Source organism: Acomys russatus, chromosome 20 (genome assembly GCF_903995435.1).
Source record: "Acomys russatus chromosome 20, mAcoRus1.1, whole genome shotgun sequence".
NCBI lineage: Eukaryota > Metazoa > Chordata > Mammalia > Rodentia > Muridae > Acomys > Acomys russatus.
Window position 1 is genome coordinate 70,500,821 of NC_067156.1, and position 13,569 is coordinate 70,514,389.

At 44.4% G+C, this 13,569-nt stretch overlaps 2 protein-coding genes across 2 annotated transcripts in view; one reads left to right on the forward strand and one right to left on the reverse strand.

Moving 5' to 3' along the window:
* Nucleotides 1-3,466: 3,466 nt before the first annotated feature.
* Timm21 (translocase of inner mitochondrial membrane 21) lies at nucleotides 3,467-6,663 on the reverse strand. Its single transcript, XM_051163880.1, has 6 exons — nucleotides 6,308-6,663; nucleotides 5,488-5,550; nucleotides 5,305-5,402; nucleotides 3,884-3,957; nucleotides 3,696-3,801; nucleotides 3,467-3,588 (listed from the first exon to the last, which is right to left on the reverse strand). The coding sequence occupies exons 1-6, from the start codon at nucleotides 6,603-6,605 to the stop codon at nucleotides 3,490-3,492; spliced, it is 738 nt and encodes a 245-aa protein (XP_051019837.1). The 5' UTR covers nucleotides 6,606-6,663; the 3' UTR covers nucleotides 3,467-3,489.
* A 182-nt stretch (nucleotides 6,664-6,845) lies between these two features.
* Fbxo15 (F-box protein 15) overlaps nucleotides 6,846-13,569 on the forward strand; it is a 48,665-nt gene continuing 41,941 nt past the window's right edge. Inside the window, exon 1 of the mRNA XM_051163882.1 lies at nucleotides 6,846-7,477. Coding sequence (XP_051019839.1) covers nucleotides 7,308-7,477 — 170 coding nt within the window. The 5' untranslated portion in view covers nucleotides 6,846-7,307. The remainder of the gene's footprint in view (nucleotides 7,478-13,569) is intronic.

Here is a 13,569-nt window from a genome sequence, read left to right on the forward strand (position 1 = left end):
GTTAAAGTAAGGGCTGTAAGGGTAGATGTCTGCGCAGTAAAACAGAGCTGGAAATAATGGCTAATCATTTGGGAAGGAGGCTGCCAAGTCTCTCATCTGACATAGAGTGTAGTTCTGCTCAGATATATAAAATCAAAGAGCTCTCCAAGGAGGAGGGAGTGAGCTGGACTGGATGTATCCGAATATACAATAATGTTGATCTGGATGGAAATTAAGAATGACAGACTAACTCTCTCATGGTCTGATTAGCACCAAACATTTCCAATTAGTTTTTCCCCTTTGCCTATCAAACAGTTTTAGTGTTAGTTGCCCCACACTGTCTTCGTCCTATCCTCTTAACCTCTTCTCCATTTACACGTTGTCTGCATTGTCCCTTCTCCCTCCATCCCTCCTGTGTTCTGCTATACAGTTCCCTCAAGACCCATGCCTGGGCCATATGGCAGGTTTATTTCCAGTTATTTGAGAACCTTCACGCTGATTTCCACAGTGGCCGTGCCAGGTAGCGACCCCAGTGGGGATGAATGATGGCTCTTCTTTCCTCACATGCTCATGGCAGCTGTATTTGTTTTCTTGGCCTTAGCCATTCTGACTGGGATGGGATGTCATCTCAGAGCATTTTAAAATGGCTTTCCCCAGAAGCCTAAGGATGTTGGGATACTAAGAATATTCTACTTCTTCTTTTGAGAGCTCTGTTCAGTCCCACAGTCTGTTTTTAAAATTGAGCTGTTTGTTTAACCCTTTTTGAGTTCTTTGATATTCTAGGCACGAATTGGTCAGATGTGTGACTAGCTAGTATTTTCCTCAGAGCTAGTCTTCACTCAGTTTCCATTGCTACACAGAGGCCTTGCAGTTTCCTGACGTCCCATCTGCCAACTGCTGGGCCCAGTTCAGAAACTCTCTTTGTGCTGTTCAGGTGGAGCATTCGCCAGCTTCCTTCTCTATCAGATTCAGGGTACCAGGTCTTAAGTTGGGGTCCTTGATCCATTTGGAACTGAGCTTTGTGCCAGGTGAGGGACAAGGATCCAGCTTTATTTGTCTGCATTTGGATATTCAGTATTCGCAGCACCTTTTGAGGATAATGCTGTCTTTTCTCCAATGTGTATTTTTGCTATCACTGTAAAAAATCAGGTGTTTGCAGTTGCATGGATTTTAATATCAGAGTTGACAGTTCTATCCCACTGATCCTGTTGTACACTTAATTCTGACAAGAGCTCACTGGTTGGACAGGACAAGTGGCAAAAGTCTTAATGAAAATGATCCTATTATTGTAAACTCATAAAAATGGCAGATGGTGACACCAGGTAACCAGATGTGTCCTCTGGATTTTTTTTTTTTTTAGCTGAACTAATAGAGAAAAAGATGGGAGTAAGCTTCTAAACAGATATGTTAGAACCAACATGGATTTAAAAAGCTGTTTTACAAACAAATTATTCTGGGATGGTGGCACATGTTTGTGATCATGGGGTTTGAAAGATGTAGGCTGATGCAGTGTGAAGCTAGCCTGGGCTACACAGCAAGAACCAGCCTCACAAAACCAAAACAAACAAAAGCAACACACAAAAAGAAAACGTAATATTTGGGATATAAAGGATATGTAAGAACTACATGCTATATTTTCCTGCGGATATACAGGAGGAGAATCATAAGTAACTTTTTTTTGCATTTGAAAAAAAAGCATTTTGTTTTTTATATAAAAGCAAACTTGGTCAACTCAGAAATTAAAGGACATGGGCATAACATGGGAAGTAGGTCCAGATGAATAAAGAAAAAGCGGAAGCCAACGTGAACTAGACTACAGGGGGCAGGCCCTCCCTGGGCTCAGATGCCAGCTTGCTTTATCCAGGAAAGTTGGAGAGGTCACAGGAAGAACAGGACAGCTTTTCTGCTTGTTTGGTGGTGTTTTTTTTTTTTTTTTAAAGAGGATAAGCACTAAAACTGAAGCCTAAATTAAGAGTTTACCTTGTTACTTAAAATGTGATACCAAGAAGACAAAAGTTCTGTCTTGATATTTTCCATAAGTGTGAAAAATGTTCAGGTAAAAATAATTTAAACGTGGAGTGGTGGTTCCTGTTTGTAATTATAGCACTCAAGAGACTGAGGCAGGCTGATAGCGTTTAAGGCTAGTCAGGACTACTTAGCAAGACCCCATCTTAAAGGAGGAAAAAAAACCGTTTAAAAGTATTAGAAACAAAGTAGTTAAAAGTAAAACAAAAGAACCAGGCAACTTAAGCAAGAAGATAAACTAAGCTGGGCAGACAGACAGAAGAGGCCTGGGGTGTGGGGGGGACAGGGACTTCCTCTCCGGTGTGGTGGGGGACAGGGACTTCCTCTCCGGTGTGGTGGGGGACAGGGACTTCCTCTCCTTAACAGACCATCTGAACCGTCTCTACTCGTTCGAAAACTGGGAGAAACCCCAGCAGAGGGAATAGACACTGAAGGGCCTAAGGATAAAGAGGCTTCCTGGCCTGCCCAGTGCACAGAACACCTGTTTGTATATATGCTCAAGACATCCATGGGGAGACCATGTTTAACAAATACCCAGAAAATACTTCAAATAGAACAGATTATTTATTTTTGTGTTTTGATATGTTTGGACAAGCCAAATTAGAGATTTTTCTTGTGAAATGTTCTTGCAAAATTTGCAAATTCATAAAATTGAAGCTTTGTCCAAACACATCAAAGCACTTACATGACCGTCCCGCACATTTACACATTTCCCTTGAGAGTTCCCATTCTTGTTCCGCAGTGGACAGTATGTGGCAAGTCCTCACAGGGCTGGAACATCCTTGGTGCATCAACAGTTCTGGGATGCTTCCTGTAACTCTGGCTCAGTCACCTCCGCCAAGCATAGAACGGGGAGGTCTGACGTGCTACGAGCTGTGAGGGCCAGTGCATCCCGCGGTGGGATGAGCCATCCTCCTCCTTATGCAGTGTGCTCTGTGCACAATGCCCTCAGCTCATGGGGCCACACAGACTGATTCCCAGGATCTCAACTGCATGCAACCGCCCCACCGTGTATTTAAACCTCCCCGCAGTGTATTTAAACCTCCCCGCAGTGTGCCTATTGCCTGATTTACTACTGCTCTTAACTATTTCCACATGCTTATCTCAAGCTAGATTCCAAAGTAAATAATACCTTTGACATCTTTTTGTTAGTTTTATTTTTACTCTGTAGGCTGTATAAAATCCACACAATATTAAACAGCATAAAATAGTGAAAGTCTTACTTATGTGGTGTATAAATTTTAGTAACAAAAGTTTATCATGAATGTAGAGCTGAAATACGGTCACGATTGGCAATTCAAAATGATAATGTAAAACTTGCTACATTTCATGATTTTTCACAAGAAACATCTGCTTGGTTTGTCCAAACTCACGATCTCTCGCATCACACTCCCTCTGTGTGACATACTTTATTCCTGTTTTTCAGAGCACATCACAGCGAGGATGACTTCGTTCACGCTGCAGGAAGCAGCTGGCTTGATTCTTTTAACTCTGTTGGGAACGATTATCTTCAACGACAATAGTTCTCATAGGAGCCACTTCCACGAAAATGTATCGGAACTCGAACTGGCCACTCCCTGGGTTCTGAAAAACACGGAGGTGTTATTACCCTCTCCAGAGCTTAAGCCACACCACGCTCAGACCCACTGGACCCCCTCACCGACTGACCCCCACAGCCTGAGCTGGCATACCTCTTCCACTTCTACATGCACTGTTCCTTGTTTCCCTGGTTCAGAGCCCTCAATGTAGAATTTCACACGGATGCGCTTTAGCCCATTTTTTATATATTCAACAAAACTGTCAAGAAAATGCAAAGATGTACACCCAAGTTGTTCTTATTTAGAAACTGTCCTAGAGTTCTCCCAAGGACATGTGTTACCTGACATGCTGTCTCCGCCCACGTCTTGACATTTCCCCATAGCCTTTAAGGGGCTCACCAAACACACCAATCACCTGCAGAACAGAGACCAATCTTACCTGCTGTGCCTATTTCACGGCTCCTATAGAAATATTTTAAGACAGTCAAGCGATACAGTATTTGCTTGCACATGCCAAGTGATTTTAGAGAGAAAAAAAGTCAGCGTAGTGAGGACCCTTTACAGAGATGGTGACTCCAACAAGAAAACTAGGAAAAAGGGGCATTATGTAAAAATCATACATTTATAAATAACTTAGTAAATATTGTATGCACGGACACAGAAATGGGTCACTCTGTGGTGTCACTTGTAGCTTCAGAATGAAGTGAAGCTGTCTCCTCTCCTTACAAGAAACAAAGTAAACCTAAGTATTGAGATGCTTCTCTACTGAAACTCATACTGGAGGATAAATCGGATGGCATTAGAAATGAAATTATTAGCACATATTTAGTATTAAAAGCTATGAGGTCAAAATGACATTTTAAAGCCCTAAGCACAGTGATGGCAAACATCAAGTAATGATGACATTGTTAAAATAATCCAGGTGCAAATCTTTTCTTCCTAGTGAGAAAATTCACACGATGTAGAGACATAAATTTGTATTGAATTTTCAAAGCAAATACTTTGAAATCTTCTCTAAAAACAAAAACAAAAAAAACACCACAAATTGAACACTAAACTGCAAACACATATTTTGTCTCTTTGCTGAGTGCCCTTATTATTGCAAACGTGTAGAAACAGGAAGGCTGTCAACCAACAGACACGTAAGAACTGAAAAAGGGAGTGACTCTCGAAAGAAATTATTAATAGGTTAAACCTAGCAGTGTCAGATTAGGATTATGTATCACATGGCTGGCAAAAACTGAGGCCTTAAAAAGTACGACAAACAGACCTGCTGAAGTTTAAGGACCAGCTAGGAAGCTCTGGTCCCAGGAACACCTGTTCTTTCATGTATTCTGTGCAGCTCTACTTGTCCGAATCTGAAAATGGCCCGAGCCGACGCCCATGGTTACTGCTGCATCCTAACACAGGCTGGGTGCCTCCTGGAGACCACACAGAATTCTCTGAATTCCCCCAGACTACAGTGGAGTGTCTTAAGTGTAGTCTCTGACAACTTTGAACTTTCTCGGCTTCACCTCTTCTCAGCCTCCCCCTCTGTGGTTGAGGACACAAAGGGAAGATGCTGGGGATGCTGAGGCTGACACATTTACTGCCCACAGCTGGAAGGAGAGTGTGTAGAGTGTAGTCAGGGAACAAAGACCTAACAACACACAACAAACAAGCAAACAAACCAAAAAAACCAAAAAAACAAAAGCCCCAAGTAGCTCACTGTTGTGCGATGTCCCTGGCTTCAGAAGTGATGCATTCTCATCAGAGAACTAACCTCAGGGTGCGCTCGGCACTTTCCTAAGGCCTTCCCATATATGATATTCGGACTGGATGAAAAAAACAGTTCTTTGAAAATTGTATATAACAATCCACCTGAAAAAGCAGAGAAAGAGATGAAGCAAAGCAACAGGGCGGGAGCCTGTGGAAAGATGTTCAAGCACTTGCTGGGCTCTGCAACCTGTAATGCTGACTCCGAGGAGCACCACTAGCAAGTTGGTGAAGTCTCTCCCGGCTTCTTTCACTGCAAAGAGAAAATGTCAATAGTCACAAGCGTGTCCACAGTGCCTGGCCCGGGAGGCTTCAGGAGTTCCTGGAAGGTGCCCCGGGCCAGGCCCAACGGGACTTCTCAGCGGTTCACCTCAAGTGCTCCCGGCACTTCAGAAGCACCCCTCGCCCCAGCACTACCCAGGCCTCGCCCTACTTAGCTTCCAAGACCGGAAGAGAGTGGGCTCCTTCAGAGCGGCATGGCTGTGCACAGGGCCTAGGAATCCCTGCATTTCTGTCACTGAATGCTTTCTTTCTAGCAGCAGGAAACTCTTATCAGTCTTTCCGAGTGAAAATGGACACAGATGAGGCAACACAGACACAGGTCTACTCTGTCCAGATCAAGAATGCTGACTCAGTCAAGAGGTAGCAACTCTCAACCCACCACATAGGCCTACCGGGTCTAATTCAACATTTGGTAGGAAAAGGAATTACTCAAGAAGCGTTTATCTTAACTAAAAAAAACCACTTTATCCACACAATTATTATTCACAATGTGATAACTACACCAAATTCATTATCAATTTTAAAATACAGTTATAAAGTTGTGAAAACTGTGGGTCGACACTGTTATTTGTAAACTATATATTTAAGCAGTTTTACTTTCTAATTTGTATGATTACCCTACCCCATCTTTGGATGTGAACTTGGCATAAAATGGTATTTGACAGATTGCTGTCAGTTGGTTAGAGGGGCTGGTCTTTACTGAAGTGCTGTATACTTTTTTTTTTTACCTTTCTGAGTCGTTGAGACGCCGGTTTCCTCTTTCTGACTTTTGCGAACAGACACTTGCTTGCTGCTGTCGTCCTCTGCTTTCTGGAGGTCCCGTCCTTGTGTCCAGAAGGTTTTCTGGGTGAACCCAAGAACAGTTCTAGGTTGCCCTGTTTTCTTGTGCTCTAGCAGCCTCCATCTCAAAGGCTGAGTCTTCAAGTAAGCTTTGGTGAGCACAAAGTGTGGCAACAACATCTGCCTGCCCAGGGGCCGGTGCAGTTTCTCTGCATGCTGAACCACTCGTAGAAAACTACAAATCATGGTCACAAAAACTGTGAGGCTTCGGGACTGCAGTTTCTAAACCTTCGCAATCCACACACTCTGACGATCAAGAAATCAGCTCGCTCACATTACACACTGTATTAGCCTGATATCAAGATAAAAAAAAAATCTTCAAGAGGTTACGCACACCTTTTTTTTTTCTCTTGAATTAAAATGCCCTCTCTACCTTCCTGTTGACATTCACATCTTGCCCGCCATACTTTCGCAAAGCATCCTGGGAAACAGCAAACGGGCCGGGAATCGCAGTTTCAGGACTCCACACTTCACTGTGTAACCACAGAAAGGAAGGCAGGGTCAGGATGGACTACATCTCCCACAATGCAAAGCAGCTAGAGGGCGCCCGTCCCACCTGTATTCCCAGACCCCTTTGCGCGGGTTGCTGCGCGTGCGCTGAGTGGCCAGATGAGTTGTGGATGTATGTGGTATCCTTGCTTCTTCAATGGCTGCGTGGCTTAAACAGAACTCGCAGAATCGGACTAGTTGAAAATTGCGTGTTCTCGTGGCCTTTCCATAGAGGGCTGTGTCAACTGGGAAGTTCTTCATGTCGTAGGTTGCCACAATTATGACAAAGCGACAGTTTCAGCGCTCCCGTTTCTTCTCAAGAAAACAGCTAACAAACGTACATGGACCGGGCCGCAACAGGCCAAGGGGCCTAAGCTCTGAACGGTGAACTGCCTCAGAATGACCGGGGCGTGGGAAAGAAGCCGGGCCCGGAAGTGTCCAGAACGTCGTGCGGGCAGCAGAGGCGGAGGTGTTCGCAGGGAGCCTCAGACCGCGCATGCGCGAGCCCGGCCGCGCCTCTGCGCACGCGTCAAGGGCCGCGCTGCGCTTCTCTGCCGCGCCGCTAGAAGGTATCTTTGGGTCTCCATGGCGACCGGCCGGGGTCAGATGCTGAGTCCGGGATGTTTCGGCCTCCAGGCGGTGCGCGGGTCCCTGCATGGTAGCGGCGCTACCTGGGACAGCGCGGGGCTGGCTGCGGGGTGCTCCGGGTTCAGGTGATGCTCTGGGCTCGCGGGAGGGTCTCTCTTCAGTGTCCCACCCAACCTCTGCTCTTTTAGAGTGTTTTCATTGGTCCCACTCTGGCATGTGACTCCTGCTACTTTTAAAGGCGGGAAGCATCGTGAGCGTGACAGAAGGAAACCTCTCCATCCTGGAAACCTAGGGTGCCTCAAGTTAGGACACAAGTCGAGTTACTTCCTAAGGAAGTAAAGGTATATTACTAAGCATTCCACTCATTTGTTGGTAGACCCTATGGGACGGCTATAAGATGACTTCCAATCGCTGGGAGACTGCAGTAGCGCACGTGTGAGGAGGGCTCAGACCCGCTGCTTGCAGGGGACACAAGGCTCTCGTGAACCTTTCTTGTATTTTAAAAGGTGAATCACCGGTAGCCTTTACATTTTTTTATTTTTATGGCCCTGTAACTTGGAGGAGAGTGTATCCATCAAAACCTAATGCTAAACAGGTGCTCTGGCGACCAGGTTGGCCCCATGTAAGTCATTTTGTGCACCTCCCCACCACGCCAACTTGTTTCTAGACAGTCACATCTTGGTGGTCTGCTAGTCACATCTGCAACTCTACTCCAGTTTGCTGTGTTCCTTCCTCTTAAGCGTAAGCGCCTGTCTTCAAGGCTAGCTTTCCATTTCTCTCAAGGAGTGCCTTTAAGTCAATGGGTGTTTCTGTGTCACAGTGAGAGAAAGCAATTTTAGGACATGGGAAAAGAGCCTCTTTGAAGACTCTCCACTCACCCAGATCCGCACCTTTACTAAGCTTACTTTCTTGTGAGCTGTTTTTAGCACTGCACCCATCACTCCAGTTCGATTTGCCAGGTGGAGGGACAGGTCTCTCCATGTAGCTCTGGCTGTCTTGGAACTCACTACATAAACCAGGCTGGCCTTGAACTTCTTGCCTCTGTCTTTCTAGTGCTGGGATTAAAGGCACGTGCCACCCCGCCCAGCATGAATTTGCATTCTAAGAATTGCTTTCTAAGGAGCGAAATGTCTTTTGTATAAGTGTAAAATTAACCTGTTATGTCAAAAATAATTGGTTATGTCAACTATTTAACTTGTCCTACTCCCTGCCTCTCCCCCTCCCCCCCCCCCCCCCCCCCCCCCCCCGGCAGGGCACTGCTCTTTTTCTTCTCTTAGCCCCTGGTTTCAGAGAGATGGCACTTTTTAGTGTTATAATAATAGTTCTTGATTTTCATAATGCTGGACAAACCATAAGACTTGTGACAGAATGGTGATCGCATTTCTAAAAAGAAGTGGAAGACCTTAAACTTTAGGTTAATTTCCCCTTATTCCTAATATTATTCTTCAGGTCTTCCTTTGTATGGGAGAACAAGATGAATTTCTTAGGCATCTCTTTGTTTCTTTGTAAGTTGGGTGAACTTTCTGATAGATAGATATAAATAAAGCGCCTCTCATGATTGTGTCGGAGCCTACTCTCAGCCTGTGAATTGGTCTTGTATAGAGTCTTGTTGGTAAAGAAAAGTCAACTGCCAACACTAGAATGACTGACTGTGTTTTATGACATTAGTTATTAGCTGGGTGCAGTGGCGCACACTTTTAATCCTAGCACTTGGGAGGCAGAGGCAGGCTGATCTCTGTGAGTTCAAGGGCAGCCTGGGCTATAGAGTGAGTTTCAGGACAGCCAGGACTCTATAGAGGGACCCCCCTCCCCCCAACACCCTGTCTTTAAAAAAAAAACCAAAAACCAAAAAAACAATGCTATCACATTGTGGAAAATTATGTGTCAATTAGCAATCAGTAGTTCCTCATTTCACATAAAGTATGAACATTCATAAACATGTGCTGTAAGAAATAGAACAGAGGGCCGGGCGTGGCACACGCCTTTAATCCCAGCACTCGGGAGTCAGAGGCGGGCGGATCACTGTGAGTTCGAGGCCAGCCTGGTCTACAAAGTGAGTCCAGGACAGCCAAGGCTACACAGAGAAACCCTGTCTCGAAAAAACAAAACAAACATACAAAAAAAAAAAAAAAAAAAAAAAAAAAGAAAAGAAAAGAAATAGAACAGAATGCATAACAAGTTGGGCTAACTAATACCTAGTCTGATTTGATTTATTTCATACTAACAAATACATTTAAAATTATTTTTATAAAAGTGTTGAACTCATTTTAAGCTATTGGATAGAATGTACATCAACATGTATTAACTGCTAATCCCTTGTTCTTCTGTCTGGACCTTTTCTTTGTGTATTTGAAAAATAGTTCTAAGTTAAACATTGGTGGATTTCACATAGAGGTATTTGAAGATATTTGTTCAGCTTACTGAGTGTTTAGTGGAGTGGCCTGTTTACAGTGTGAAGTCATTTTTAGGAAGAGATGGAGATGTGCTTTTCAATCATGCCAAAATTAAATTGATAACTATTTGAAATGGTAAGATGAGCTCCAAAGGGGTTGTCAGGAAAATCTTGAGGATGCTCCACTTTTAACTTGGACCCATAGTATCTTTTAAATTGCCTAGTTGGAGATTAGTTGTCTATTCTGCCAAATGTAGAAAAAAAGCCATAAAAAGTAGCCATGCCATTTTTAGAAAAGTGTTAAAAACATGTCCCTGATAAAATACCCTTGATTTTTTTATAATTGTAGGATGCGGTAAGTTTTAAAACATTCAATACATCCCCTTGTGCTGTAGTGGATGTCTTAGTCGCAGACATTCTGTTGGTGGGCTGGGCGACGCCTGTGGTGCCGTCTGCTCTTCTAAATAACTGGGGCCAGAAAGTACCTCCCTGCCCGGCCTCTAACTCACTGTTCAAGGAGAGTGTGCTACAATACACCTTCATCTGCAGTTCTTGTACACATAATTATCAAACAAGAGACTGTACTTTGATAAATTCTTAGCAAGTGAGTGAGCGTTGGTGCACACTGCCTAGATGAGGCTGCTGTGTTCCCTGAAAGCTAGGTGCCTGGTAGGACAGTGCTTCTCGGAGGCGCCTGGTAGGACAGTGCTTCTCAGAGGCGCCTGGTAGGACAGCGCTTCTCAGAGGCGCCTGGTAGGACAGCGCTTCTCAGAGGCGCCTGGTAGGACAGCGCTTCTCAGAGGCGCCTGGTAGGACAGCGCTTCTCAGAGGCGCAGCACTCTGATGTGGACAGAGGTCACAGAGGTCCTCTTTCTGACATGAAAAATCAACACAAAGAGTTTGGGAGGAAATAGTAAATGATTTAAGTAGAAGTCTTTAGAAGATACAAGTAGATAAAGTATTAAGAGAACATAGAGAATGTAGTGAGGCCTGCTGCCCAGCGCGGCCACGGAACCTTGTTCTGATAACTGTCTTAGTTTTGATACTATTGGGTTTTCTTCTAGAAACTCTGTGTGTGTGTGTGTGTGTGTGTGTACATGTGTCTACTTTTTCCTTTAGAGAAATAAAACATGTATTTATTTATTTATTTAAAAATTTTTTATTAATTTATTCTTGTTACATCTCAATGTTTATCCCATCCCTTGTATCCTCCCATTCCTCCCTCCCTCCCATTTTCCCATTATTCCCCTCCCCTATGACTGTTCCTGAGGGGGATTACCTCCCCCTGTATATGCTCATAGGGTATCAAGTCTCTTCTTGGCAACCTGCTGTCCTTCCTCTGAGTGGCACCAGGTCTCCCCCTCCAGGGGACATAGTCAAATGTGAGGCACCAGAGTACGTGAGAAAGTCATATCCCACTCTCCACTCAACTGTGGAGAATGTTCTGACCATTGGCTAGATCTGGGTAGGGGTTTAAACTTTATCGCCTGTATTGTCCTTGGCTGGTGCCTTAGTTTGAGCGGGACCCCTGGGCCCAAATCAGCCTATCATAATGTTCTACTTGTAGGTTTCTAGGACCCTCTGGACCCTTCTACTTTGCTATTCTCCCATGCTTCTCTCATTTAGAGTCCCAGTAGGATGTCCTCCCCTCTGTCTCAGTTTCCTGGTAAGTGAAGGCTTTCGTGGGACATGCCCCTTGGGCTAGTATGCAGATATAAGTGAGTATATACCATTTGAGTCTTTCTGCTTCTGGGTTAACTCACTCATTATGATCATTTCTAGCTCAATCCATTTATCCACAAATTTCGGGAATTCCTTGTTTCTAATAGCTGAGTAGTATTCCATAATGTATATGTACCACAGTTTCTTTATCCATTCTTCTGCTGATGGACACTTAGGCTGTTTCCATGTTCTGGCTATTATGAATAAGGCTGCTATGAACATGGTTGAGCAAATTTTCTTGTTGTATGCTGGAGCATCTTCTGGGTATATTCCAAGGAGTGGAATAGCTGGGTCTTGAGGAAGCCCTATTCCCATTTTTCTGAGATAGCACCAGATAGCTTTCCAAAGTGGCTGTACTAGTTTGCATTCCCACCAGCAATGAAGGAGTGTTCCTCTCTCCCCACATCCTCGCCAGCATGTGGTGTCGCTTGAATTTTTGATCTTAGCCATTCTGATGGGAGTAAGATGGAATCTCAGAGTTGTAAAACATGTATTTAATTAAGTAAACTACAGCCTGCTTAGAAAGTGCTTGCTCAGCACTGCCCGAATGCTACGTATATTGTGGGTGCTCAAGAAGAGCAGGGAGTAAAAGCCACATGATGACAGTAGAGACGTCAGTCAAGTTCAGTGTTTGATGGTGACATGGTGGCAAATAGGGAAAGACAGAGGGTGTGTCTTCAGGAGCTGGATTAGCGTTTGAGATGGCCTCCAAGGACCCCTGGATGAGATCATGCTATTCGAATAAGTGCTGAAAGGGGGTGAGTGGCAGCCTGTGCAGATAGCTGGCAGCCGGCAAGGGCCTGTTCGTATGGAAACGCCTGCGTAGAAACTGAGTTTCCGTTGACTGTTGTTGGCTCCATGAGTAAGTCAAGGTGGCCAGTCCCCGTCCCTGTGCTGTTTCTACTGTTTTCTTCTCCAGTACAAGTCACTTTGGGGTGGACATTCCTTAGAGAACTATTAGGGCACATTTTCTTGAGTTAAGGCTTATTTCTAGAAATGGAATTCTGGCTTTAAAAACTGTGTGTGCTTTTTAAGGGTTTCAGCCCACACTCCTAGACTTGGCTTGTGCAAGGCACTTACTGCTTAGCCCTTGCACCAGAGAGAGGGTCAGCTTCCTGTACCATGGTAAGTAGGGGTCTTAGCATGTTTAGTTTTCTTCTACATTGAAATTTATACATTACACTATTTCTGTTGGTGTTCTCTTAGATAGGCCTAAGTTAATACTTTTTATCTTTCTAGCCTTTTAAATTTTATTTTATTATTTGTATTGTAGGTGTGTATGTTTGTGTGTGGCTGTGTGTATCTAAGTGCACACACTGGTGGATGCTTGGGGCCTGAAGTTCTCCTGGAACTGAAGCTACAGGCAGATGTGAGCTGCATGGTATGGGTGTTAGGAACCAAACTCGAGTCCTCTGTAGGCAAAGCATCTGCAGTCCCGGCCTTCTCAGCAGCCATGAGGCATCAGTTGATTGGGAAAACCCTGTGGCACAGCCCTGTCGCCAACATCATAATGCTTCTTAGGTAAATTCAGAAGTGACTAAGCACAACAGTATTTGTTTACGTTGGGGAGAACTGTGCGCGTGTGGTGGCACACGCCTGTAATCCAGAAACTCAGGGAGAGGCAGGTGGATCTCTGTTAGTTCGAGGCCAGCCTGCTCTACAAAGTCAGTCTAGGACAGCCAAGGCTACACAAGGAAACCCTGTCTCGAAAAGAAAGAAAAAGGAAAAGAAGTGTGTGCATTAGTGAGAGAACTTACTTACTTTTCATTCAGTGCTTAGCGTGTGTATGAAAGCGTAGACTTCTTGGATCAAGTCTTCACACAGCCATGCCATGTGTAAGTCAATACAGACTTTTTAAGAGTAACCACAAGTGATTTTTAGAACATAGTCTATATAGAAATGGTTTACTGTGCTGACTGGTTTCTTCTCTTCTCAGTATGTTTCTGTTGTTGGATGTCA

Coding starts and splice junctions, on each gene's coding strand:
- Timm21 (XM_051163880.1), bottom strand. CDS start 6,605: ATGATTTGTAGTTTTCTACGAGTGGTTCAGCATGCAGAGAAACTGCAC. Junction 5,551..6,307: donor CGTCTCAACGACTCAGAAAG/GTAAAAAAAAAA, acceptor TTCTCTTTGCAG/TGAAAGAAGCCGGGAGAGAC. Junction 3,589..3,695: donor TGCATGTAGAAGTGGAAGAG/GTATGCCAGCTC, acceptor CGTGTTTTTCAG/AACCCAGGGAGTGGCCAGTT.